The 25,703-nt window shown below is 47.0% G+C and overlaps 2 protein-coding genes across 2 annotated transcripts; one reads left to right on the plus strand and one right to left on the minus strand.

Moving 5' to 3' along the window:
* Window positions 1-25: 25 nt before the first annotated feature.
* TM7SF3 (transmembrane 7 superfamily member 3) lies at window positions 26-17,613 on the minus strand. The gene is made up of 12 exons (XM_005482814.4): window positions 17,290-17,613; window positions 11,111-11,265; window positions 9,163-9,313; window positions 7,453-7,573; window positions 6,532-6,703; window positions 6,052-6,229; window positions 4,705-4,791; window positions 4,225-4,305; window positions 3,368-3,520; window positions 2,200-2,297; window positions 1,474-1,636; window positions 26-1,003 (listed from the first exon to the last, which is right to left on the minus strand). Exons 1-12 carry the CDS (start codon window positions 17,357-17,359, stop codon window positions 741-743), a joined length of 1,692 nt encoding a protein of 563 aa, XP_005482871.1. The 5' UTR covers window positions 17,360-17,613; the 3' UTR covers window positions 26-740.
* Window positions 17,614-18,406: 793 nt separating this feature from the next.
* Window positions 18,407-21,958, plus strand: MED21 (mediator complex subunit 21). The gene is made up of 4 exons (XM_005482815.4): window positions 18,407-18,567; window positions 18,818-18,932; window positions 19,157-19,257; window positions 21,237-21,958. The coding sequence occupies exons 1-4, from the start codon at window positions 18,526-18,528 to the stop codon at window positions 21,411-21,413; spliced, it is 435 nt and encodes a 144-aa protein (XP_005482872.1). The 5' UTR covers window positions 18,407-18,525; the 3' UTR covers window positions 21,414-21,958.
* Window positions 21,959-25,703: the final 3,745 nt, after the last annotated feature.

Here is a 25,703-nt window from a genome sequence, read left to right on the forward strand (position 1 = left end):
GTTCAGAAAGCAAATAGGGAGACAAACCTCTTGTGTTCTCTTAGCAGCCATCTCTGCACAGAGACCAGATGACTGACTTGCTACAAAACCAGCCAAAAGCAAAGGAAAAAGTCTTCTTGTCTCAGATCAGTCCCCGTTCCCAAGCCCCACAGTGCACACATACAACAGTTAACTCAGTGCAGTTTCAATTCAAGTCTCTCAGTTCAGCTTGCAAGGTTCAGTAACACTTCTTGGAAACCTGCATGTCTGCAGCCACACGTTTTGTACCTGTTGGAAGGAGATGCTCAGTTCCTGCTGGAAGAACTCCTTGTATGTCCAGTCCCTGTCCCTCCCCTCACAGCTGGACAGCCTGCCCACCCTTGGGAGCGAGTGGGGCACTGCCTCAGCAGACATTTCCACACGCAAGGAACAATCAGCAGGTTGCTTTCCAAGGCCTGTTTGATATTCCACGTACCCAAGGAGCAAAGTAGACCCCACAGGATAGATGCCTGTCCTTGGCTACGAGTACAGGATTCTGCAGCTGGACACAAGCAGGTTGCAGCAGGCAGAGTGTGCCACAGGAGTCACAAACAGCATGTAGTGTACTGGACAGTGAACTGCTCTGCCAAGCTGGCCAAGCAGCAATCTCTTATTCAGCAGGACAAATTAGCAGTGGTAAATCCTGCACCACTGACTGGTTACTGGTAATCATCTCACCATTCCCAGATTCCCCTCTCCATTCCCATCAGTTATTTGGCAAGTTACAAAAGCAGTGGAGTTCTCTCCCCGGCTGGCTGGTCCTTCTGGAAGAACTCTTTGATATGCAGCAGCTTGCTGTGGATCCTCTCTCTCAGGGGAGGGATATGATGGCTGGGGTCTAAGACATTGGTGCTTCTACGCTCCCTTTCCCTCTTCCAGGTGAGATAGGGATGTGGTGGGAAGGGCACCTCACTCCTCTCCCGGCGGAGCTGCACAGTGACCCCGCTGAGGGCCAGCATTGCCCACACTGACAGGATGATGAAGTCTGGAAAAGCAGAAACAGATTCCTGTAGCAAAGCAGAACATTCCTTGTTTTCCCAAGCACAAACACTGAACTAGTTTTGTGACAGATAGGAATGAAGTATCATCCCCACACCCTCAGATGCACAGTGTGATTCCATGCAGAGGCCAGGACACACAGGGAGTTGGGAAGAGTCTCTCCACTGTATTAGGCCTTGGACTGCCCACTCTGCAAACTCCTCAGCAAGCTGCCAGCACCAGTCTGAGCAGCACCTTTCACAAGGGCCTTTGTCACAACACCTGCAGGAAGGTTCCTGCCTTCGAGTCCACTCAGTACTGCTTTTGAAGGACTAAAATTTCTCATGTGGATGTTAAATCTCACACTGTACTTTGTTCTCCTTCCATCCCCTTCCTGCCCACACTCTACTGTTTACAACAGAACCAAAGAGGCAGTGATTCCTCCTTAAAAGGATAATAAAGTCTCACAGGACTCACCATTCCTTTGAAAAGGCACGTTGGTGTAAGCTCTGCTGAAGTAATTGTTGAGGACCCTTCTGAGCAGGTCTAAGGTGATGTAAGCAAGGCTCGTGTAGACGTAACAAGCAATGGCCAGGACCACCGTGTAAGAGCCCACTATTCCAGAAGCCAAGATGTTCAGCTAGACAGGGAGAAAAACCACAGCTTTAGGAGACTGATGAACACTGTTTTTTCCCCACCTCCCTAAGACAGTACATGCATAGAATCATGGAATGGCCTGGGTTGTAAAGGACATAAAGCCTATCCAGTCCCAACTCTCTGTCATGGGCAGGGACACCTTCCATTGCCCCAGGCTGCTCCAAGCCCTGTCCAACCTGGCCTTGGACACTGCCTGGGATGGGGCAGCCACAGCTTCTCTGGACAAGTATTTTGTAGTTGTTATCAGTTCTTCTGTGATAAATCAGCTGCACACACCTGTTATCCAGCCAAGCTGATAAGATAGCACAAGTCAGCTAAATGTTGGTGGATTTAGTGGATGCTGTGTGCAAAATAAGTAATTCCTTAGATTTTGGACCATTTAGCACAAGTGGGGCTAAACAGGAACTGCCTGCAACCAGCCCTGTGCAGAGCTTCACAAAGCTGTGCTAAGTTTTCTGTACACATTCCATGGGACAACATTTTGCATTAAGAAGTCTGATCCCCCTTCTCCCTCCCTCCTTCTGAGGTGAGAGCAGAGTTACTTACAATTCTTGGGCAGCCAACAAAAAGCACTGGAATCATCAAGGCTACACAAGTAAAGGTCACCCAGAATACCACATCATCACGGAAGACCCTGTAGTCTCCTGCCAAGACAGCACATTCAGCAGTGAGAAAAACATTTCCTCTTTCACAAGTGTTTGGGGGTCAGCTTTTTCCCCCCAAAATTCTGTACATTCAGAAATACCTGGAGTACATTGTTGAAAACCCAGATTTTGAGCTCAAATCCTGATTGTTTAAGATGTATCGGAACAGTTAATCAAGAACAGAAAAACTGTCCTAGTTGAGCACAGATCTTGTCCATGGAACAATTTTTAACAAGGTACATGTTCCTCACCTTGTTAGAATTAAAAGTACTCTCAATACAGAGTACTGATGCCCAATAAAAAGCTGTTTTGTTGTCTCTGGGGGTTCCAAACTAAAAATCTGCATCAGGCTCCAGAGTATGGTGCAAATGTAGCCATCACCACACCACCAGGCAACAAATTCTTCTGGGCTTTAGGAAAATTAAATCACTCAAACCCTTCTTTGCTCCCCCTGCCTTCTAAGGCCTGTGGATTCACCAGAGGGGATAAGCTGACCTCCAGCTCAGTCACTGTTCCACTTTAATGAAGAGCTACCAGGGACTGCATGGATTACCACAGAATCATGGCTTGAGTCAAGCATAGATGACTGGAGAACAAAAACCTGTCCCACCAAAGGACCTCAAAAGGAGAAGTTCTGAGACTGAAAATTACAATAACTGATGCTCTGATGTCCCAGAGGGGGCTCCAGCTCAGCAGGCTTACTAGCTTTTAAGCAATTTGTCTAAGGCCTTTATGCCTGAAGCCTTCAAATTAGACTGTAGATTTTCTACTGGGATTTGTTCTGGACAGAGAACAAGAGAGCAAGGGCATGCCTGAAGCAGAGCTGGTGTTACAGACATGGCATACAGTTTCAGTAGGAAGAGTCACCAAGTTCTCTGCAAAACAATCAGTTCCCTTTTCCCCAAGTACTTTTAATTACAGCACAGCTTAAAGAAGCTTTCAGGTGCATGTCTATTCCTCCCAGCACTGGAAAGGGAACATTAAACATCCCAGTAAGATAAACCAGAGAGTGCCATTCACTCTGCAGCCCACAGGAACACAGCACTCACCAAGAAGATTACACTGCTTACCTAGGGGGGTAAAGAAGAGCGTTGAGGAGAAGAGAAATCCCAACACAAGTCCAATTACAAACATGCTGAGCAGGACAGAGCCAAATCTCCACCAGCTCACAACCAAGAGCAGGCCTCCAATGATTCCAGCCACTGCCGTCAAAATAAGACGCACTGAAAGAGAGAAAAGAAAATTCCAGCACTCTGGAAACTTCAGCTCCTGCAGAAACATGCTCAGCAGCTTTATTAACATGCATGTTTGGCTTTTTTCAGTGAGTTTGCACGAGATAAAAGTACCAGAATGTGCTTCATGCAGTTGTCTTAGATGCCAGCCTGCAGCTGGGGATGTGCTGCTGAAAGAGCGGCAGGGGGGCTGGAATGGAGGCTTTGGCACCGTGCACATCAGTTCCCTGAGCTCCCAGGGAGTTCAGGTGGCAACAAGCTACTGCACATGTATCAAAAAAAGGAATTCTATAAGGCAGCACAGACAGAAAGAACTAATTCTGTCTGGTCTGACAAGCTGGGTGCAGACCACCTACTTCCACTTTACAGACGAAACCTACATTCGATCTGAAACAGAGGTCCACGCATTGTGAAAGTAGGAAGAAAGTATGTTGCAAATTCTCACAGTTTCCAAACACCTCTAATCTTCCTTGGTTAGATACTGAAGTTAAATCCAGCTATTAACTCTGCATCACTGTGGTGCTGGAATGAACACTTACTCCATTGCATTTTCAGCTATTAAGGCAATCGGACCTCAATCAGGCAACACCCTGCTGCCCTTCCTGTGGCTGGCCAACAGCACAACTGAGATTGTACCTGAAGGTTCCCAACAAGAGTTTGGGAAGAGCACAGGATATCCTGACACATCTACTCACCATCATAGCTAAGGCCAGTTACCCTGGTAATGAACACAAAGAAGACAAATGCTGCAACAATGAAGCCCATGAAGAATAAGTCTAGAGAAGAAGGAAAAAATATTTAGCAAGCTTCATACCAAGCCCCCATCAGTGGATCTTTGACATCTTCATATCACAACAAGGAACAGAGCAGCTCACAAAAGGAGAGCCAGACAACATTTTGTTCTCAACAGAAGTGTCCTCAAGCACTACACATAGTCCAAAATTACATATTTATAGTTATATTGCCCTGCATGCACCCTAGTTCTAGGTTTCTATTCTTTGCATCCCAAAAACTTTCTGCTCTGAGCTTAAAGGCTCAGAGCCCATAAAAGTAAAGCAGTGGGCCTAACTGGCACACCACCATTATCAAGTGAATCTTGGTAATAACATCCTCATTCTAAGTTACACAGAGTAACATTTATGAAGTTTCAACAAGATTTATTAAATATTCAGTACCTGTTTTCCAGAATCTGTGTCCAAAAAAGCAGGTGAAAAGACCAAGAACAGCAAAAGCAGTGAAGAATACTTTGGTAGAGAGTTTACCTACAAGAAGAAGGGTAGGTTTAGTAGAGCATTCCAACTAGTAGTCCCAACAAAGAGATTAAAATATGGTCAGGTTGCTGTCACAAACTTTACTGACAACTTGAGAGCTGCCACTCTGTCAGATCTGCAATGCTTGAACTAACAGTTGGCTTGGTAAGATCTCCAACAGAACATTGAAATAGTCCCAGACTGATTAAGAAATCAAGCGCTTCCTCCTTTTTCAAGAGAAGTTTCTTTAAGTAGATGTAACTTATTTATAGTTCAGATATAAATTTGCCAGAAAAGTGTCTGCTCAGGTTTAAAAAAGGGACATCCAGTCATCTGTAAAAATCAATGCTATGGGATTAGTGATCCAGGAAGCAGCTATAGGCTTAATCACTGCAGCCTTCACCACTTGTCTCCCTCTCATACATTTGCCATGCAACAAAAATGATCATCAGCATCCCATTATAGCTCACCTCCATCTTCTCTTGAATTTCTTACCTATATTTAAGCTATTTGCAAAAGTAAACTATATTTTCCACGTGCTCTGAATTAGAGAACTTTAGCCTAGATAACTTGTCTCACATTGTCATAGGACAACACCAAGTTTGACAGTGACTTGTGTTACAGTATAGAAGAAAATAAGGAGAACAAATCTTACTTTATGAACCAAACTCTACCAATTACTTGTGTCCCTTCTGTATTCATAATGAAAGTGGCAGCTTTGCTGTGTCTGCACAAATTCCATCATTATATAGCTTTATACAAAGCAGCATGACTTGGTAGTCACTCCACTACTGCTGACATTATCTTCACTCTTATTTTAGATGACTGCCTCCTTTCAAAATACCTGCAGGATTCCTGTTAGCACCAGCACAGTTAGAAAAATCTGGCTGGAGGCTAATCTAGTCTGTGTTTTATTAGCTCAGCTTCACATCCAGCATCTATAGTCCTACAAATTATTTGAAATTATGTATCCAGTTGAAATGGACAAAGCTGTGGTGGCTCTACAGAGTTCAGAGTTACATTTGCAAGCCACATATTAAACCTCCATTAAGTTAAAGATTTAATTGCTAATGGTTCTCTTTAGTCTTACTTCATCATTCTAGACTTTCTCCCTCATCAAGAAGGAGATTTGTTACTAAAGTAACAAAATATACACAGTGTAAAACAAATATCTCCTGCACATGTTGGAAAAAGAATCTTAAAGCACATTTGGCATGTTGGAGCACAAGAAGCTACAGAGGAGTTGGCAAGGACATCTAATTCCCAACTTACTGAGGGAAGAGCAGTTATCTACCAGGTCAGTAAAACTGCAGGCATATGTATGCACAGGTATGTATGCAGCAGAAGTGTTCCAAAGAGGATCCCACACTATGACATTGTAGATCACACCTTGCCCAGGAAGTGAGGAGAAGTAGACATTGGTCTTGTCATCAGCTGTCAGCGTAAGCATCTGGAAAAGTAAATATCTGTGTTAAAGGCTCACAGGATGGAACCCTTCCCTCCAGCACTACTGTGTTTTCTGTCAGGGGAGAAGATTCTCCCACTCCTGTTTTGCTCCTCTGTGCCTGAGGGCACAGTTCAGGTTCCCTACCAGCCCAGGTCTGGCCTCCAAGGCAGGCAAGGTTGCCGTTCCACTCCCCAGCAGGGCCAGGGAGCTTGCTCACATCTCCCCTGCAGGAAGAGAAGCACAGGGGAGGAGAAAACAAGAGAGCCCCACTGCCATGGGGCTGGCACCCAGTGCTTGGGGCTCACCTTAATGCCGTTGGCTTTGACGCTGTGCACGCCGGACATTTTCCGTATGTGGCTCATGAGTGCCATCTCGGCCAGGTCGCTCTCGGGCAGGAAGTACTGGTACACGTCGTAGCGCAGCCGCCAGCGGGAGCTCTGCCCAGTCCCTGAGTCGCAGGAGGGGGGGCTTGCTCCTCTGCAAGGAAAAGCACACCAGCCACAAGGCCCCACACCTCAACATCAGTTTTCAGCAGTTACCTGTCCCCAGGGTGTGCCTCTACTCTTCAGAGGTGCACACCAGCAGCTAACTCAAAGCTGGACTGTATTTGTGAGCACAGGGCACAGCAGCATCACACAGAACCAGCCTGGCACAGGTGGTGGCTGTGCTGGTACCTGCCTTTACACCTACAGAGGTGTCCTATGAATTGCCATAACGAGAATTCCAGGAGGCTACAACAGCCAAAGACTACAGCATTACTGTTTGTCTTTCCATGCAGTTCTGAAGAGTCTTCTCCATTCCCTGCCTATCACTTGTGACACCAGGCACCATTCAGGAAATAACACCTTTTAACTTGAAGTCTCAAGTTAAACAAAACTCTGGATCATTATCATGCTTTAGTACTAGGAAAGAAATAAAACTGGCTGTAACATACAATTGCTTCTCAAACAAATTAAGCTGTTACAAGGAATGGAAAGATCCAGTATTTACTGACCGCTTACATTTCTGAAGTTGCATAACCTCCCCCACAACGTGTAACTCTCAACCTTTATCTCCCTCATGCAGTACCTCTTCCCCTCCTCCTTTTCTTCATTTACATTTGTTGCAGCGAACAAGATTCCTGCCAGCAGCTGGATGGTTCAGCTGTTACAGCAGGGTCTTATTTTAGCCTTTTGGCCAATACTGGACAGAAAGTCTTGCTCAGCACGCTGAAGTTCTCCACACACCTGGTATATCCCAAGTTTGCAGGGGCAAACTTGATGTGTATATCAACCAATGTGTAGTCCAGGTAAATATTTGGATCCACTTCCAAGTCAAATTCTAGATTGCAGCCCCCAGGAATAGGATCTAGAACAGAGAACATAACTGCAGTTACACACCTGCAGGCACAATCCACTTGCTGAGCACAGAAAATCATCAGGTTCTGGCCCTGCAGACAGCAAAAGGGTTTCACTGCAGCCTGTGACAGGCCCCACACATGGGTGACTCCAGGGACTGGAGTGTTGGAATGGAAGGATACAAGCTCCTGCCAGGTTCTTCACACATGGCTCAGGGCAATGCCAAGCACAAACACAGGCTGGGTGGGGAAGGGATTGAGGGCAGCCCTGAGTAGAAGCACTTGGGAGTGTTGGCTGATGAGAAGCTTGACATGACCCAGCACTGTGTGCTCACAGCCCAGACAGACACCAATACAATATCCTGCATGCAAAGAGGAGTGGGCAGCAGGGCCGGGCAGGGGGACCTGCCCCTCCAGTCTGCTCTGCCAAGACCCCACCCCAACACAAGAAGGATGTGGACCTGCTGGAGTTAATCCAAAGGAGGAATATGAAGATGACCAGAGGGATGGAGCACCTCTCCTATGATCAGGGTTCAGAGTACGGGTTGTTCAGCCTGGAAAAGGCTTTGGGGAAACCCTTCCAGCAGCCTTCCTATACCCGAAGGGAGCCTACAAGAAAGCTGGACAGGGAATTTTTACAAGGGCCTAGGGATGACAGGACAAGGGGTAATGGCTTTAAGCTGAAGGAAGGTAGATTTAGATTGGATATTGATGGGTTGGGTTTTAGCTTTCATATTTTTCAGATTCTCTGCTGCCTAGGTGTGTAGCTCTGAGCTTCATATTAGGTGTCAGTAAGTTCTCTTGGCAGGTTAGGTAGACAAAACAATCCTTTTCCAGCCTGAAACCAAGGACAACTGTTACAAGTTTCCAGAAAGTATAAACAATGGAGGACTGAAGAGAGCAACAAGAAAGATGGGACTTCATAACCTCAAGCTATAATTGGACAATTAATTCCAATATGCAAATGGACCAAAACTTTTTAAAGTGTGAGACCTCGTGACCAGTCATCCATTTTGTGACCTTTTTGGGTCCATCTTGGGTGTAGCCCTGGCCAGGCTCTTGTACTGCCCAAGGTACACCCATTAAGGCATTTCAATAAATATCTACTTTATTCCTTTAGCTCTGTCTAGTCTCTGTTCCACGTTCGGCCTCTCAAGGCCTCAATATGAGGAAGAAACTCTTCCCTGTGAGGGTGGTGAGGCCCTGGCACAGGGTGCCCAGAGAAGCTGTGGATGCCCCATCCCTGGCAGTGTCCAAGGCCAGGCTGCATGGGGCTCTGAGCAACCTGGGGTAGAGGAAGGTGTCCCTGCCCATGGCAGAGGGGGGTAGAACTGGATGATCTTTATGGTCCCCTTCCAGTCCAAACAGATGTGTGATTCCATAATCCCATGCACAGCAGTTTTCTGTTCTAAGGCTTAAGTCATGGCAAGACCATAGAGTACCTCCAATACACAACTCACAATTCAGCAGTGACAATAAAAACCTTTTCAAAAGAATTTCTGCTATCTCCATCAGATTTCCACCAGGTAAGACTGAAAGGCCAACACTTCATTCCCCAGATGACTTGCCTGAGCAGAGCTGGCATGGCCTGAGCACGTACCTCTCTCCGTGTAGGGGATGGAGATGGCGGTGCTGAGCACCTGGCCGGCAGCCAGGGCGCGCAGGTACCACGTGCACACCGTCTGCTCTGGCCGAAGGACGGACACCAGCCCTCTGTCCACCCCGACTCCTGAGCTGTTCACTGACGGGGTCTGCGCAGAAACAAGTGACAGAAACAAACAGTTCTTCTTGAGACGATTCCTATCACAGTTTGATAACATTCCTATGTTTTGATAATATCACAGGAGGCTATTCCTGCCACAAACCTGCCAGGCACAAACATCAGTGCCAGTTACAACAGATCAGGCTCTGCCCAAAATGTATTTGTGCTTGTAATTGTCCAGTTCCACATATAGGGCCTTGCTGAACTATATGAGGTCTGCCCACCTCTCACCCTTCAAGGTCCCTCTGGATGGCATCCCCAGCTGGTGAAAAAAGGGAGCTCTGACACCACACACTGCCTGGCTCAGGCTCAAAAGCCCAAGTGACAAGTGTGGGACTACTAAAGAGCTGATAATCACAAGCAAGTTGCAGTGAAATCTAGCTAGTAGATCTGGCAATGGATTGACTAGTGCAAATGTAAAAGAACTGGAGTATCCCTCACAAAATGTTGTGAGATGGCAGCAAGGAAGTGTTCTGGCAACCAGCATACAGAAGCACCTTCCTATCTCCACCAGAATGGACATGACTGTAAGACAGCTGCCTTAACACTAGCAATGCCAGGCCACCTACTGACCCAATCCCCAGCACCACCATCCCTTCCATAACAAGAGCTCTTAGGGAAAGATAAGCAGCAATGACAGTATCACAATCTCACAGCTGGAACAGCCAGTTGACCTGCAGCCACATTTTCAGCATGGCAAGTGCCTTTGGCCAAGGCAGCCACAGTTACCCAAGGCAACACTGCAAGGAAGTATATTGGACATGGCAGACTTTAAGGTCTGGCTCAATTTCTTATTTCTAGAGGCAGGAGAGCCCTAAAAGCAGTACAGCTGCATTTATGCATCTCTGCCCTGGGCCTGGTAAGGCCCATGAATGCAAAGAGGAACTGAACTGGCAGCAGAGGATTCTGCCAACGGCAAGCAAAGACTGAGCAGGTCTAACAGTAATGTCCCAGCCCTGTAATCCTGGCTGTTTCACCAGTACAAGGATGGCTGAGCTGGGTGACTTGTGTTACAGGTCTACATCTTCTAAGCTTCCCAGGATACTTCTTGGCACTCAGTACATTCTGATTTCAAAGATGCTGCTGGAGAGAGGGGAACTGGATTGCAGCTGTCAGATCTCCATCTACCACCTTCAGCTTAGTCCATGTTCTATTTAAATACCAGTGAGAGCCTCCCAGCACCACCACAACAAAAATCAGTATTTTATTGACTCATTTTGTCCCATCATTACTGGGATGCAGGGTACAGCAGCAGGAATGTTTCTACTGCTGTCTAGAAGTAGCAGCTTTCACTGGAGTAATGTAGAGGAATTTCTCCATGTGTTACCAAAGGAGGATTAGATTCAGGACAAGGAGCTGGGATAACAATACATTATATCTGCAGTGGTTAAATCCAAGCCATAGGAACAGCAGACAAGAAACGTCCCAAACTGAGCATGTATGGAGCATCTGGCAAACACTTGCACAGATCTGGTTTTAATGTGACAAGCTGATGGACAACAGTCAGTAGAGCCACATGACAAAAAGCACCACTGCCACCAAATAAAGAGCCTTGAAAGATTTTCAAACCAGCTCTGACATTCCTTTGGCATTCAGTCTTTCAAAATAGCAGCTATGACATATAAGAATGAGAAAGGATTTCTGAAGCTACAGTAACACTGTCTAAAAGCCAAGCAGGTAAAAGACACTCTTTATTTATACAGCTTCAGTCCATTAGTGCTACACATACCAGAGCCAAGTCCTTTGTTGAAAGACAGGCAGCACTTAACAGAAGTGACACTCTTACCTTATCAAAGGATATCACCACATCACTCTGCTGGGCATGCACTTGAAAAATAACCACAGTCACATTGCTGGCGATGTTCCTGATTACGGCCTCCACTGGATTGGTCTGGTTAAGTAGCACATTTCTGAATTTTCCCAAGGAGAGTTCAAGAAGACCTGCATTACAAAAAAAAAAAAAAAGGAAGATACAGGGGTTTTTTTTGGTCCAGAGAGAAGCAATTACCAGGGAAGCCTGGAAGTTTCCAGCAGCCCAGCATTAATCAGCTGGGAGCAGAGCAGGATGTTACTTTGTGCTGCTCTCATCCTGTGAGCTGTACCAAGCTTTCAGAGACTGCTGCACACAGAGCTGTACCTGCAGACACAGGCACAGCCAGGGTACCTGCCCTGCAGCCTGGCACTCACCTGAGCACAGGGACAGAGCTTCCTTCCTGCCAGGAATAAGGATTCAATACAGCTCAGCCAACCAGCCAGCTACACTCCAAAAAGTCAGTAAAAAGATACTGAGGACTGCCTGATCTTAGGCAAATACAGGCAGGTATGTTTGTACCAGCCAGCCAACTTGCACAATATCCATCAGACTTTTCAGGTGAATTCCTACAAACCATGGGAATTGAAGTCAAGTTCCAGAAGACAGAGTAAAATCTGTAGCTTACATACATATGTTTACCCACTTTCAGCTATTCCACATTTTTCACTGCCAGTTTTTAATCATCAGGACTGCTGCATCCCCATCTCTAGACCAAAAAAATCTGACTAACTTTTCCTAGACACAACCCAGACCATTTTTTCTTACAATGAGCATAACCCCATGATCCACTGTCACTTTAATTTAAAGAGAACCACATGACCTAGGATACAAGACCTTTGAGAATCAGCTTTGGCTTGTCATTCAAGTCCTGCAAGCAAGCCTGGCTTCTCCCCGTGCTGCAGGGACAGGGGATGCCAAGGGAGGAAAGCGAAACAGCCACACAGAAGCCACAAGATGCTCTTTGGTTGGTGGCTGCAGCCAGGCTGCACAATGCCTTCCAGGCTTTTCCCTGAATTCCTCTGCCTGCCTCTGTACCCAAACAGACCCCAAACTTATCAAGCCTGAACACACACACTTCCTCAATGAAGTTGCCTCTGGTGGAAAGGGTTGGTACTGCCGAGTTCCCTAACACAGAGTCACCAGCAGCACCATCCGAGGGACACTTGCTGGTGACACTGAGGGGCTCCCATTCCACAGGGAGGGTGACACTTTACTTACCTGAAACTATACCCAGTACTCTCTGACTGCTTTTGTTACTTTTCTCTCTTTTCTGCCAAGAACTGGCATCACTGGCCAGTTTTTTGGCCTCCTGATATGTTAACAGAGGGGAGCTGTTATGCCTCCTCCACTCCATACACAGTGAGGGAAAGAACTTCAACCCCTACATGCTCACTCTCAAAATTCAATTAATACCAGTACTGCATCACCAATAAAACCTCAGCTAAAATATGGGGGTTCATAAACCACTTGTGAGGAAAGAAAGATACTCCATTTTTCTCCTCCATCATCTGCAATTTGTGTTAAGGTAGAAGCTTCTACATCAATTTTTCACATAGTAATGTAAAATTAAAGCTGAAAAAAAAAAACCTTTGTGTATCCTTCAGTTTCTGATTCTTCAGAGTCCCTTGAGCAGCATTCAGATATCCTCTGATCCTCCCTCACTCAAGTTCTATCACAAATGCAAGCAGCAGTATGAATGCTAAAGAAAAGCATTCAGAAGGCACAGACTATACATTGATATATTCAGAAATTTACAGTGAATGCTTACAATTCACAAAGAATATTTTTCTTTGATCTTTAAAAACTTTAGCAGAGCTTCCTGAACCACAAGACATTCACACTTTTGTTCTTTGAGAAAAAAGCTGAGACCATAAACATTCTCAGTGTGATCTACATCAAGGGGAAAAAGCTGCATTGCTCTGCCTTGTTTCTCACCTCCACTCTGTACCCATACCCAGGGGCCTCTGCATAAATAAGGACAGATTCATCAGCAGGACACACAGCCACTACTTCAGCGTGATCATGAGGCTTTAAATGTCAGAGGCACTCTCTCAAGTTTAATTAGCGTGGTGAATTAAGGTATGGTGCTCTATATTGCTTTCTGTTTGCATAACTGCTCCAAGAACAGCACATGTGACACACATTATCCCGAAGTCTGGGCAAAAAGCAGAGACTCGGGGTGAAGAACATCTACACCCATCAGACAAGTCTTGTTCAGCTTGCTGTTCACAGGCTCCTTGAACCACACTTCCAACCAGGCCTAAAAGAGGATGAACACTGCAGAGCAACAGAACCTTCTAAGAAGTTTTTGGAAGAGCAATTGCCCCACAGCTACACACCACAGCACCCTTCCAGGCTTCTCCATCTCTGTCATTTGTCACTACTGGTGCACTGAGACAGAAAGGGAAGGTGGCAAGCAAAACTAATTGCTTAAATTAATCAACTCACAATTCACCAGGCCTATTGCTATCACCAGTTCTCTGGTTCTACTACCAGACAGGCATTAGACTCCCTGAGCACAGAGAGCTCAGTCTTGTCAAACATCCTTTGGACACAAAGACCTCAGTGACCACATAGTGCTGGTCACAGTGTGCAACCTTCTCCTTTGGGCAAGCTTGATCTGCCCAGAGGTGGCCCACCAGGCAGGTCTGCAGGACCAGCAGCACAGTTAACACCATCTCATAAGTGAGAGAGTTGATCCAGTAAGTCAGCAACAGAAACAGGAGCAAAATCCAGGCACCCCAACTTGCTGTATTGCTTCTAACAGTGAAGGTCTGGAAACACCCTAAGGTGTCAGGCTACGCTCTCTTCCTTTTCTGTAGGAAGGACTGTAACAGTCACTGCACATCAGAGTAGTTTTGGGTTAGACACATGAGAGGAACCCAAACTATTACAGAGCTTATCAACTGCACAGATGGTGAAAGGAAGTCAGCTGCTGAAACTGAGCAGCAGCAGAGCAGAGATGGAGCACTGAGCGTGTATTACTCCATAAAGAGCACCAGAACTGGAGCACAGATAGTCCTGCACACAGCACTGGTGAATAGAGCAAACAGCCCTCTCTATCACCTCACACTACCTCTTCTCTCACATGAAGGGCAAAGCCAGTAAAGACAGCAAAGAAATAGAACCTTCTGAAACTCTTCTGAGATCAAAAGTCCTTATTCCTAACTCAAAATAACAAGACAAAACAATTCCAGAGCCTCGGCACTTGTTATCCCTTCCCTGTGACACAGTTTCCCCAGCAGGCTACACCCAGTTTTAACTGTTTCCATTGTGCTGATTCAGTGCCAAGCTCTTGGCTGCTCTGGCGCTTTGGGTAAACCACATTTCCAGCTCCTATAGCCAAGTGTCACTCCCCACCACCACGGAGCAGTTAACCACACAGGGTTCTTGATTAGACCTAGGAGTCCAATTTCCAGTAAGAAACACAACTGAAGAAATGCTCCTGCTGCCTATACAGAGCAGTCTTCACCTGCAGAGCCATGCTCAAACACTCTGCTTCCCTCAGAGAGGTTCTGTGCAGGCAGAGAAAACACATTTCTACTGGGTGCAGAGCACCTTGCAGTGGATATGCAAAACAACCTGATGTAAGCAAACTCCAGGAGCTAAGGAGGGAGAACCTTCCAGTGCAGGGAGTACAACAACAAGTAGTCACATGAAGACATTTAATGAAGATGAAGTGCAAGCTCAGACCAACAACCAGTTTGAGTAAGAAAAACATTAGCATACAGTTACTTAACAGAATAAAGCCTGGAGCCATATCCTATCAGACCTGTAAGGCCATGCAGACCCAGATCATGGGAGTCTGGCTACAGGGTCTGTCTTCTCACACTACTGAAGCCCCCAAAAATACAGCACCTACCCAGCTCCCAAAAGAGGCAGGAACACTTCTGAAAGCTTCTGAACTTTGACTGTGTGTGTACTGAGATCCATGCTTAGAACAGCTTGATGCTTAAAGCAGATGAAACCACAGACTGTGGCTTGTCACCATCTGCACCATTCCCATCCCAGAGGACTATTCTGCTCACCAGGGTAGAGGTCTTTACAGCCTCAAAAGTGAGGGAAGAGTTTTGTGTGAACTTCTAAAGCATCATCTCTGCATAGACTAAACAGCTGGCACAAACAAGTTTCACCCAGATAAGCTCCCTTTACAAAAGCACTGCTCAGTCCTGATTGCAGTATAAATTCACTTTAGTTTTTCCAAAACCAAACAGCCCCCTTGGGATGTAGCAAACACAGCCAGCTGAACTCCTCCTCAGGAAGACAGAGCTCCCTGGAAGGCAACAAACACAATGTATAAAACACCTCTGCCCAAAGACTAAGTCTGAGGAGCTGCAGCCCATCAGAAACCCAGAGAGGTAACACAGGCCATCATGCAAAGATTTTACTAATCAGTACTTTTTAAATGAAGCAGGATCTTTAAGGATTAGGAGTTAGCAGAGCCCATCCCTGCAAAGTGGGTGTCCACAGCTGAATAAGCACAAGACAATTTCAAACCAGTGAACCATTAAGCAAGTGGCCTTGTTTAAAGGCCCTAATGATCAGCTAGACTCTGGCACACAAATTACACAGCTTATTAGATTTTCACAAGGGAAATACTATCCCCCTCCACCCTCAATCATGCAAGGAAAAACAGCAACAGGTTCCTTCAAGGCAAAGCAGTTTGCTTAGTCTCATAGTTGCTTTACCTTTTTACATATTGTAAAAAAATTACTCAACACATGACCCATTTTCATCAAGTCCAGGAGACAAACTGCTAGTTAGCATCCTTTAAGTTATCTCAAGGACATCAAGGTCTAAAAGCAGAGCTTTCATTCTCACACCTGCTTGTGACCATCAGGTGCCCAGCCAAAGCTTTTAGGTCCTGCAAGAAACAGTGATTACTTGGCTCTCCATTAGGATCTTGGGCATGAGACTTGGGTAGAGAGAAGCCTCCCACACCTGGAACTGGTTCCAAATGCTGTTCTGTAGCCCTTCAAAGTATCCCAAGAGTTTCCTTTGGGACAATTAAGCTTCATTCATTCAAGGCCAGGTTGGGTGGGGCATTGAGCAACCTGGTCTAGTGGAAAGTGTCCACTAGAGCATGGCAGGAGAGTTGAAATTAGATGAGCTTTAGGGTCCCAAACCATTCTATGAGTCTATGGTTAGAAGCAAGTATAAAAATAAAGCAAAACTAAGAGGAGGAGACTTACATCAGCCCTGATACAAAGGACTGATTGCTTATCTCTAAATTATCGCTGAGAGGAAGCTGTTTATTTTTTCCTTTATTTAAACAGATAAGAATTTAACCAGAAAAAAAAAAAGTGACTGTAAATCTTCCCAAACTATACTTATTATAGCACACTTAACTCTGGACTCCCATTTTAGTCACATGCAGGAACACAGGGAAATTACAAAAAAAGCCTGCGCCAAATAAAGTCAGATTACATCAGTACGAACAAAAAGTAAGTTTAAGCTGCAAATTCGAGGTTTTGCTCCTTTCCCTAGTTTTATAGCGACAATGTCTTCAACCCACCATCCACTAGGGTGGTGGGAACCTATGCACACCTGTACCCGGTCGGGGGGGAAAAAACCAAGCAAACAAAACCAAACCTCCTTTTAAGCATGGTCCCTTTGCCATGTAAACTCACGTTCATAGGTAGCGAATGCCACCTCGTTTCTGTTCGGGGAATCCAGCCCTACACCAGCCGCATCAGCTGTACCGCATCCCCGCAACGACACGCCTGAAATTATTCCGAATTATCCATGAAACAGTTAAAATTATGGCACCCATAGCAATTAAGGTATTAAAAAAAAAAAACGTGGACAGGGAGGGAAATGGGGGGAAAGGGTGGTTCTCCTTGTCCGCATGAAAGATTAAGATAATCACGAAACGCATCTACAGCGCCGCAGGCTTTGCTCCGCGCTCCTGCTCATCCCTCCGGACAGCGGCAGGTCGGCTTCCGGACAGCGGCCAGCACTGGGGACACCCCAAAAGGCTCCGCAGGGGCAGCAAGCCCCAAAAGGCTCCGCAGCGGCAGGCAGCAAGCCTCCGCCGCTGGACACAACCCCGGGCACAGCCCCGCGGTTCCCGGTACGAGCCGGGCTCCTCCGGCCGCTTAATGGCGGCCAAAGCCCCACGCGCCCCCCGCTCCGGCCCACACCGCCCTCACCTGAGGCTCCGCCATGGCGCAGGACCCCCATGAGCAGCAGGAGCAGCGCGGGGCGAGGCGAGACCCACATGGCGCCGTGGATGGAGCGGGCAAGGGGGGCTGAGGCCGGGGAAGGCCGGGCAGCTGCGGCGGGGCGGGCGCTGGGGGCGGCCCGCAGGCGGGGCCCGCCCGCCCGGCTGGATGGAGCCGCTCCCGCCCCCTCCGGCACCTGCGGCAGGGCCCTGCCGGCAAGGGCGGTGGGAGTGCGGGGGGGAAGCGCTTGGCCGCGGTGACAGCTGTGAACGCCTAAAAATGCACCGTGGGGTTCGGACCGGCGGCTTGGGACTTAACTTTGGAGCGTGAAGAGATCCCACGTCCCCGGAAACAAAGTCCTCACCCGACCGTACCGTCGGGAAAACACTTTGGGCGGATAATTTGTATGATTGCTGCACCCGCCGCATCAGTGACAAGGCTACAGAGGGGTTATTTCCAAAGGGGTGTTGTGACAGGATAACAGAAATGGCTTCAAACTGAGGTTTAGATTGGATATTAGAAGAAATTCTTCCCTGTGAGGGTGGCAAGGCCCTGGCACAGGAAAGCTGTGGCTGCCTCATCCCTGGAAGTGTCCAAGGCCGGGTTGGATGGTTGCTCTAAACAACCTGGCATAGTGGAAAGTGTCCCTGCCAGTGGCGGGAGTTTGGAAAGAGAAGATCTCTAAGGTCCACCTGGGAGAAGGTTGGCATTGTACCCAGCTGTCAGAGATAAGAAAGATGGGCACAAACCGACTTGCACAAATGGCATTTATTCTCCAACCCCTGGGCTTGGAGGCCGGTTGCTGTCTCTGATTTGGCTTGTTGGGAGCACTACACTCTGGCTTTTCCCCTCTCAGATCAGGGCTGGAGTGAAGCACCCGAGCGCTGCTGCAGCCTTCAGCCTTCAAAAGCTGCCCAGGCCGTGGCAATAACAGAATCGCTTAGGTAGGAAAAGACTTCTGAGATCATCAAGTTCAACCTGTGACTGAACATCGCCGTGCCAAGCAGACCATGGCACTGAGTGCCAAGTCCAGCCTTTCCCTGAACGCCCTGAGGGCCGGTGACTCCAGCGCCGCCCCGAGCAGCCGTGCCGAGGCCGGCCCAGCCCCGCTGCGGGCGGGGTCTCCCCGCTGCCCCCCAACCGTTCCTCCCGGCCGCCAGGGGGCGCGCGCGCCCCGCGGGCCCGCGCCTCAGGGGCGACGGCGGCGGCGGCTGAGGCGAGGTCATGGCGGACCGGCTTACACAGCTGCAGGACGCCGTCAACTCGGTGAGGCGGGCGCTCACCCAGGGCCGCGGGGCACGGCACGGGCTGCGCCGCCTGTGCGGGCATGCGGTGATGCGGCCCCCGCCCGCAGCCTCCCGGCCTGGGGAATGGCCGCGGGTGTGGGGTGCGCATCCTCCACACGGCCGGGATACTGAGCGGGAGCTGGTGCGCCGGGAGCCGGCTCACCCGGCTGTACAGCGCGGCTGTAGCGGTGGGGCGGGGTGATTAACGCCGTGTTAATTGGTGCCGGCAGCTCGCGGACCAGTTCTGTAACGCCATCGGGGTGCTGCAGCAGTGCGGCCCGCCCGCCTCCTTCAGCAACATCCAGACGGCCATAAACAAGGATCAGCCCGTGAACCCCACGGAGGGTGAGTCCGGCTCCCTGTGTCCCCTGCACACGAACGTGCGGCGGGGCAGTGCACTCGGGAATGCAAAATGCGGCCTCGGCAAATAATTCCCCCTTAGCTGGTGGAGCGGTGGAGTCGTCAGTGGATGTCGGCTGCACTTTCTGCTTAGCATTGTGACAGCAGAGTTATGCTTGTTTCTCATAATTCCCTGAGTGATTGCCTGAGTTTTGCTGTGTTTTGTGCAGAGTATGCCCAGCTGTTCGCAGCTCTGATCGCTCGCACTGCCAAGGATATCGATGTTCTCATAGATTCCCTGCCCAGTGAAGAATCCACAGCAGCTTTGCAGGTAGGAGTTTTCCTAATTCCAGTATCAGAACACTCCTGAAGGCAAACTTCCTCCTTTGTTTTAAAAGACATTTTTTCATCTCTAAGCCATGGTGTCATTGAAAAATGATTTTAGTACAAACCTGAATTTTTCATGAGGGTAGCCTGTAGGCTTAGTGGAAATACTGAACTTGCATCTAGTTCCAAATAAGAGTATAATCAGTGACAATATTTTAAACTTAGTTTTCTGTTAAAATGTAAAAAAAAATGGTGGTTTTATCATGCCACCACTATACCGAAACTGCTTACCCTTTTTTTTTCAGATATTAACAGAACAAATGTAACAGTACTGATGCTTTGTGCATTTATTCTTTTTTTTTTCCCTTGTGCAATAATTCATGTTTTCTTACATTTCATTTTGTAGCCACCTAACCAACACCATGGAAGTCCTTTGCTCTTCCGCTTTGTTTCTGGTTAAAGAGTTTGCAGGGGGTCCTTTAAGTTCTTCAGCTCTGTCACAAAATAATTCCATCACTTTTTAATAACAAGGAGTCTTCCTTTGAACAAGTCATACTTGTTTTTTATTTTTTTTCCTATTGTTTCACAGATTTTACCTAATAAAACCGTCTTTTTTTTTTTTACTCTTGATGGCTGGATTTCCATCAAGTATTTTCTTTTTGGAATGCATAAAAGATGCAGAATACAAACCTGATGAGCACCTTGAAGATCACCTAGAAGTCACCTGTATTGATACTCTGTAACCATTCAAAAGTGTTTTACGGAAGATTGACGGCAAATGGGCCAAAGAGAAATGATTTGGCAGTGGCATCACGTTTGGTTTTAAACAGAGGAGGTTAAATTTGGGAACTTTTCTAGTCACAGTAATTGCTGAACATCCTAATTGGCCTCGTTAACACTAGCAGAATTTCCTATAAGTGCATTTTTAATAGCTGAAGATAGAATGCCTGCTGCAGACAAATTCCAGTTTATTCTGTGACTGAGCAGGGTCTGATCAAAGTGGCAGCTGGCGTGGGCAAAGCACGGTGCTCCAGAAGGAGGAGCTGGTGATCCATAGGGATATGCTTTCCTTAGAGGTGATACTTCAACAGTTTCTTACTGTCTTAATGAAGAACTTCATGTCACAAAAAGTTCTGATACTTTCTGTCTGGTAAGATTTTAAGATAAATTAGCTTGGATTCCATCACTTGGATTCCAGTTTTGATTTTTATTTTCTGTTAATTTTGTGCAGTATTAAATATTCTGATAGTCTTCCAAGAAATGGTTTTGAAGATGCTTGAAACACTCTCAAATATGCACTATAGGTTTAGTTGAGAAGTGGTAGATAATACTTGGTTAAAACTAGAAAAAAGTTGTTTATACTAAAGTTGTCTTGGTGTGTATTTCAGATCTGAGTCTTGTCTTAAATTATAAAAGGAGCTGCTAGATGAATGCTCAGCACAATTTACCTGTCCCTTGTGAATTCCCTTCCAGTGAAGTTGACAGTACAAATTCTGCTCTAATCTGTGAATTAGTTGCAGTCAACTATTGAGCAAGAGAACCTTTTTCTTTTTAGGGAGCACCAGCTGTTTCCTCAGTATCCTTGAGTAGCAAAGTCACTTTGGGGTTCTGTTGAAGATCCTTGCTTTTCCCCTGTTGCCTGATATCAGAAGAGCAAATTCTTGCAAGAGTGTTAAAATAGTGGAATTAAAAGCAGGGCTTTATTGGAAGCTTCACCATTGGAGTTGTTCCAGGGGGTTCTTTACTCCATTTCTTGTGTTCTCAGATTATGGTTTGAAAACAAAACATCCCAGTCAAGCTTCTTCATAAGAATAAGTCTGAACAGAGTTCCAAGTGTGCATTAGAAGGCTTAGCTTATTGTTCTAAGGGGAACGGTAGGAAGAGTACTAGGACTGTGTGATAGTAGTGTCCAGAGGTACAAATATATGAAAAATACATAAACAGCCAAAGATCTGTGGGCATGATCCCGGTTTTGCTTTGAAGGCTGCGAGCCTGCACCGGCTGGAGGAGGAGAACCACGAGGCGGCGGCGCGGCTGGAGGAGGTGGTGTACCGCGGGGATGTGCTGCTCGAGAAGATCCAGAGCGCCCTGGCCGACATCGCCCAGTCGCAGCTGAAGACGCGCAGCGGCACGCACAGCCAGCCCCTGCCCGACTCGTAGCGCCAGGGGGCAGCGCGGCCCTGCCCGAGAGCCTCGGGAACGCCTCTGGGTACCGCGGCAATGGCTGGGCTGGCCCGGCCCTCCCGCGGGGCTGCCCGCGCTCGGCTCTGCGGCGGGAGCGGCGGCTTTGGGCAGCTCGGCTGCGGGTTTGGTGTGAGAAACGCTTCTACAGGGGCTCTGTTACGGATCGGCGTGGATTGATGTTTCTTTGTTTTAAAACGAGCTTTCTGTTCACAAATAGGACTTCGATAGAATTTGTTACCTATTACAAGTATTTATATAAGTTAATCCCACTATCATCGTGGTATGTTTTTTTTGTAAGTCTCAGACACGTAGGAGTTGGCCAGAGTTCCCTGGAGACAGTACTGTGAATGCAGTGATGGTCATGTTTTAATTAACAGCGCTGGTAATGTTGATTGGCTGCTTTACCACCCTTTACAGAGCATGGGAAAGGATAAGTAAACTCTGATGTTTACAGAGTGATTGTTCTTGTCATTGGCATTGCATTTACAAAGAAATAAACCTGCAGGTGTCTGATATTGACATTTCTTGTTTGTAATGAGCCTTCGAGTCCATTGTTGCCACTGACACATTTGCTCTTGCTTGTGCTATTTCTCTGCTTTTACTGCTATTCTGTATTTTCTTGGCAACTGGTGAGTGCCTCTAAAGCAGGCAGTGATGAGGAAGCATTGGATGACTGGATAAAAATCAGCAGTGAGAAATCTGAAGATAGCTTATTACATGAAGTTGCTTTTCAGTGTAAGCAGTGGCTGCCATATGGATGCTGTGATCATAAGCAGCAAGATTCCTGTTGTCCCCAAGGTGCTCTACAGAGGTGTATTTATCTTCACACACTCAGTCACAGAGTGAATTTCTGCTCTTTGTTGTAGGACTAGAGAAATACTAGTGTCTCTTACGATATTTGAAATAAAACCCCAACACCAAACCAGCAGCTAATGTAGTGTTCAAAGCATGAACTTGGGGATAAACTTGCTCATTTTCTGTTGTTTTGAGTTACCAGCCTTCTTATTGCAGGGTGTTGTTTGCTGCCACATAACATCTGCTCATTTCCTGATCAAAACCACCTGTTTCTCTAAATATTGACCACACTGTCATTGACTTGAAAGTTACACATATTGCTAATGCACCCAGACAAATCAGAGCAATTCAAAAATGCCTTTAGCATGCAACAAGTGTAGCACAGCACAGTGTTTTGAGGATTAAAAATGACAAAGGTGTTCCTGCCTGTAACAAATACTACAACTGTAAGTACTTAATGAGACTGATATTTAATTGCTTAATAATATTTTATGAAATGTGCTTATCTGTAGTCATAAATTTAATCTGCTGTTGTGGAACTCTTCTACTATCAGATTCTGCAGAAGGAAAAAAAGACTGGAGGGTGAACAGACTACAGTACAGCCCTGGGCCTACAGCAGCTTGTCCTTGATTTATTTTGCCCATGTCCTGGGGAGGCTTGAAAGGCCAGATTTTCATTTGAAGTCAGTCCAGGGTCCTGGTTTTTGTTTTTTTTTTTTTCTGGAAAAACTACATTTAGTGCTTCTCAAGATGGTTTGGAATAGGGTGGGGGTGAATTTTTGTTGGTTGTTTGCTTTTTGAATTAATGGACTTGAAAAGAGGGAAAAGTTTGGGCTTTGTAGATTTGTTTTTGAGATGTCTTAAATTGAGATATTTTGCTGGAAAAGGGATTTGATCTTCATAGTAGATGCCCTGTTACAGCTTAACATGTGCATCACCTCACACTTGTTAACTGGGGTACTGTGGGAGACAGTGCAACTTCAGGAACCCCAGTTCTTCTCATTTCATAGCCTTCTATTCTTTTATTCCTGAAACCTGCTCTATTTCTGCAGCCTGATGCTGCCTCACTGTGGAAGCTCTTGCTTCTTGTTGCTGTTTAAGCAGCAAATAATGGTCACACTTGGAAATAGACCTTAACCAGAGATATAAGTAAGTTTCATCATAAGTATGTTGGATGTTTCAACACTTGAGTTGTTGTAGATTTTCACCTGCTGTTTCACAGTCTGCAGCTTGGTCAGCAAAGTGTGTATCTTCTGTCGGGTCTGACACAAGAAAATAGGGGAAACATTGATTTGCTACAGCTGTTTAATGGACAAAGCATTAGATAGGGGCTGGAGATATGTATTCCTTTACCCTCTATCGTGTGCAGATTTGTCCAGCTGCTGCTGTTGGGGTTTGAACATCTCTGTTCAGAACACACTGTGTGTTGGTAGTGACCTGCTTGTACGCAGGCAAGAATTGTTTGGCATGCAGGATTATTCCTACTTTCATTGCATTAGACAAGGTTTGGGAGTCAGAGGATCATAGAATGAGATGGGACCTTAAAGCTAGTCTCATTCCAACCCCCTGCTGGACACCTTCCACTATCCCAGCTTGCTCAGAGCCCCATCCAGCCTGGCTTTGGACACTGCCAGGGATGGAGCAGCCACAGCTTCTCTGGGCAACCTGTTCCAAGGCCTCAGCACCCTCACAGGGAACAATTTCTTCCTCATATCCAACCTAAACCTGCTCTCTGTCAGTGTGAACCCATTCCCCCTTGTCCTGTCACTCCAGCCCTTGTCAAGAGTCTCTCTCCATCTTTCCTGTGAGCTCCCTTCAGGCACTGCAAGGCCACAGTGAGGTCACCCCAAAGCCTTCTCCTCTCCAGGCTGCACAATCCCAATTCCCTCAGCCTTTCCTCCCAGCAGAGCTGCTCCATCCCTCTGATCCCCTTGGTGTCCCTGCTCTGGCCTGGCTCCAGCAGCTCCCTGTCCTTGCTGTGCTGGGCCCAGGGCTGGATGCAGCCCTGCAGGGGGGCTCAGCAGAGAGGGGCACAGGGGCAGAATCCCCCCTGCCCTGCTGCCCTGGGGCTCTGGGTGCAGCCCAGCACAGGGGGCTCTGTGCTGGGGCAGGGCCAGCTCTCACCCACAGCCCCCAGGTCCTTCTGCTAGGGCTGCTCCCTCTGCTCATCCCCAGCCTGTGTGACATTGTGTCTTCCTTGAGAAGCCTTGACTGCTTCCCAAATTTTAATACCAGAGAGAGGGGGATGAAGTGGGGGGAAACAAAGTGGACATAGCAGCTGGTAACAAACGTATGAGATTACCTGCAAGAGAGTTGTGAAAGGAAACTTAGGTTGAGACAAGAGAATTGATAGAGGCAGAGCACGTGGGAAGAAAACAAAAGTATCGAGCAATGGTTCTGCATGTTATGTTGGACAAGAAGTACTGTCCAGTGAACAAATTGTGCTTTGAAGAAAGATAGTACAGAGCATAATGGAAAATTCCATTGAAAAACAATCTCAGCCACTTGAAATGAGCAGGAGCATCTCATGCTGGGAATCCATACAGCCCACTGGCAAAGATGTTGGAATCAATTTAGTAAACATAAGCAACTGATCAAAGCCTAGTAGTCCTTACTATAAACAACCATGCTTGGAGGAAAGAAACACCTCACAGCAGCTGTTCTCTTTTTCAGAGACAAGAGTACAGAGGAATTTGTACACTTGTTTTTAAAGGTACTGGGGAAAGTGCATTGACATTATTTTACCTTAATGTCTGTATAGAGTTAATCTTGGTTTCTAATGCAGATGATCTTGGAAGATCTGGGAGCTTGTGCTGTGTGTGTAATGGGGAAAGTGCGTTGGCCATTCCCACAGACTTGATATCAAAAGATTTTGGGAGTTTTCAACAATACAGGCGAGAGACTGGCAGGCTGGAGAGCTGCTCTGCTCTCTGCTCAGATGGAGCTCAGACCTTGGTACACAGCAGGCTGAGCATGAGCCAGCAGCTGGCCCAGGAGTACAACGGGCCAGCAGCATCCCAGGCTGTGTTAGGGGGAGCACAGCCTGGAGTCAGGAAAGTGATCACTTCCCTGTGTCCAGCACGTGTTGGAGCGCACCTGGAACACTCCCAACAGTGGGGGCCCCCAGGGTCAGCATGGGCTGGAGCACTTCCCCTGTGAGCAGAGGCTGAGGGTGCTAGGCTGGGAACAGGAATGGCTTTGGGACACCTAAGAGCAGCCTGCCTGTGGGATGGCTTTGGGGGCACCTGACAGAAGCCTACCCACACCTATGGGGGCTTATGAAAAGACAGGACAAGGCTGTTCACAGTGGTGGTTGACAGAAGGAGGATGATGGTGGACAGAGATTGGAACAACACAGATTCAGACTGGTCACAAGGAAAAGCGTTTTCCACATCGGGACAAATAAATTTTGCAACACAGTCCGCAGAGAAGTTGAAAATCCTGGGAGGTTTTTCAAGACTTGGCTGCTTA

This window comes from Zonotrichia albicollis, chromosome 4 (genome assembly GCF_047830755.1).
Source record: "Zonotrichia albicollis isolate bZonAlb1 chromosome 4, bZonAlb1.hap1, whole genome shotgun sequence".
Taxonomy (NCBI): Eukaryota; Metazoa; Chordata; class Aves; order Passeriformes; family Passerellidae; genus Zonotrichia; species Zonotrichia albicollis.

Bases quoted from the DNA above. Each gene is read 5' to 3' on its own strand.
- TM7SF3 (XM_005482814.4), bottom strand. From the start codon at position 17,359: ATGTGGGTCTCGCCTCGCCCCGCGCTGCTCCTGCTGCTCATGGGGGTC. The intron at 4,792-6,051 runs GTAAGTTGGGAA...TTCTTCTTGTAG, and splicing joins AGATAACTGCTCTTCCCTCA to GTAAACTCTCTACCAAAGTA. The intron at 3,521-4,224 runs GTGAGTAGATGT...TCTCTCTTTCAG, and splicing joins AACTGGCCTTAGCTATGATG to TGCGTCTTATTTTGACGGCA.
- MED21 (XM_005482815.4), top strand. From the start codon at position 18,526: ATGGCGGACCGGCTTACACAGCTGCAGGACGCCGTCAACTCG. The intron at 18,568-18,817 runs GTGAGGCGGGCG...TGGTGCCGGCAG, and splicing joins TGCAGGACGCCGTCAACTCG to CTCGCGGACCAGTTCTGTAA. The intron at 19,258-21,236 runs GTAGGAGTTTTC...TTTGCTTTGAAG, and splicing joins AATCCACAGCAGCTTTGCAG to GCTGCGAGCCTGCACCGGCT.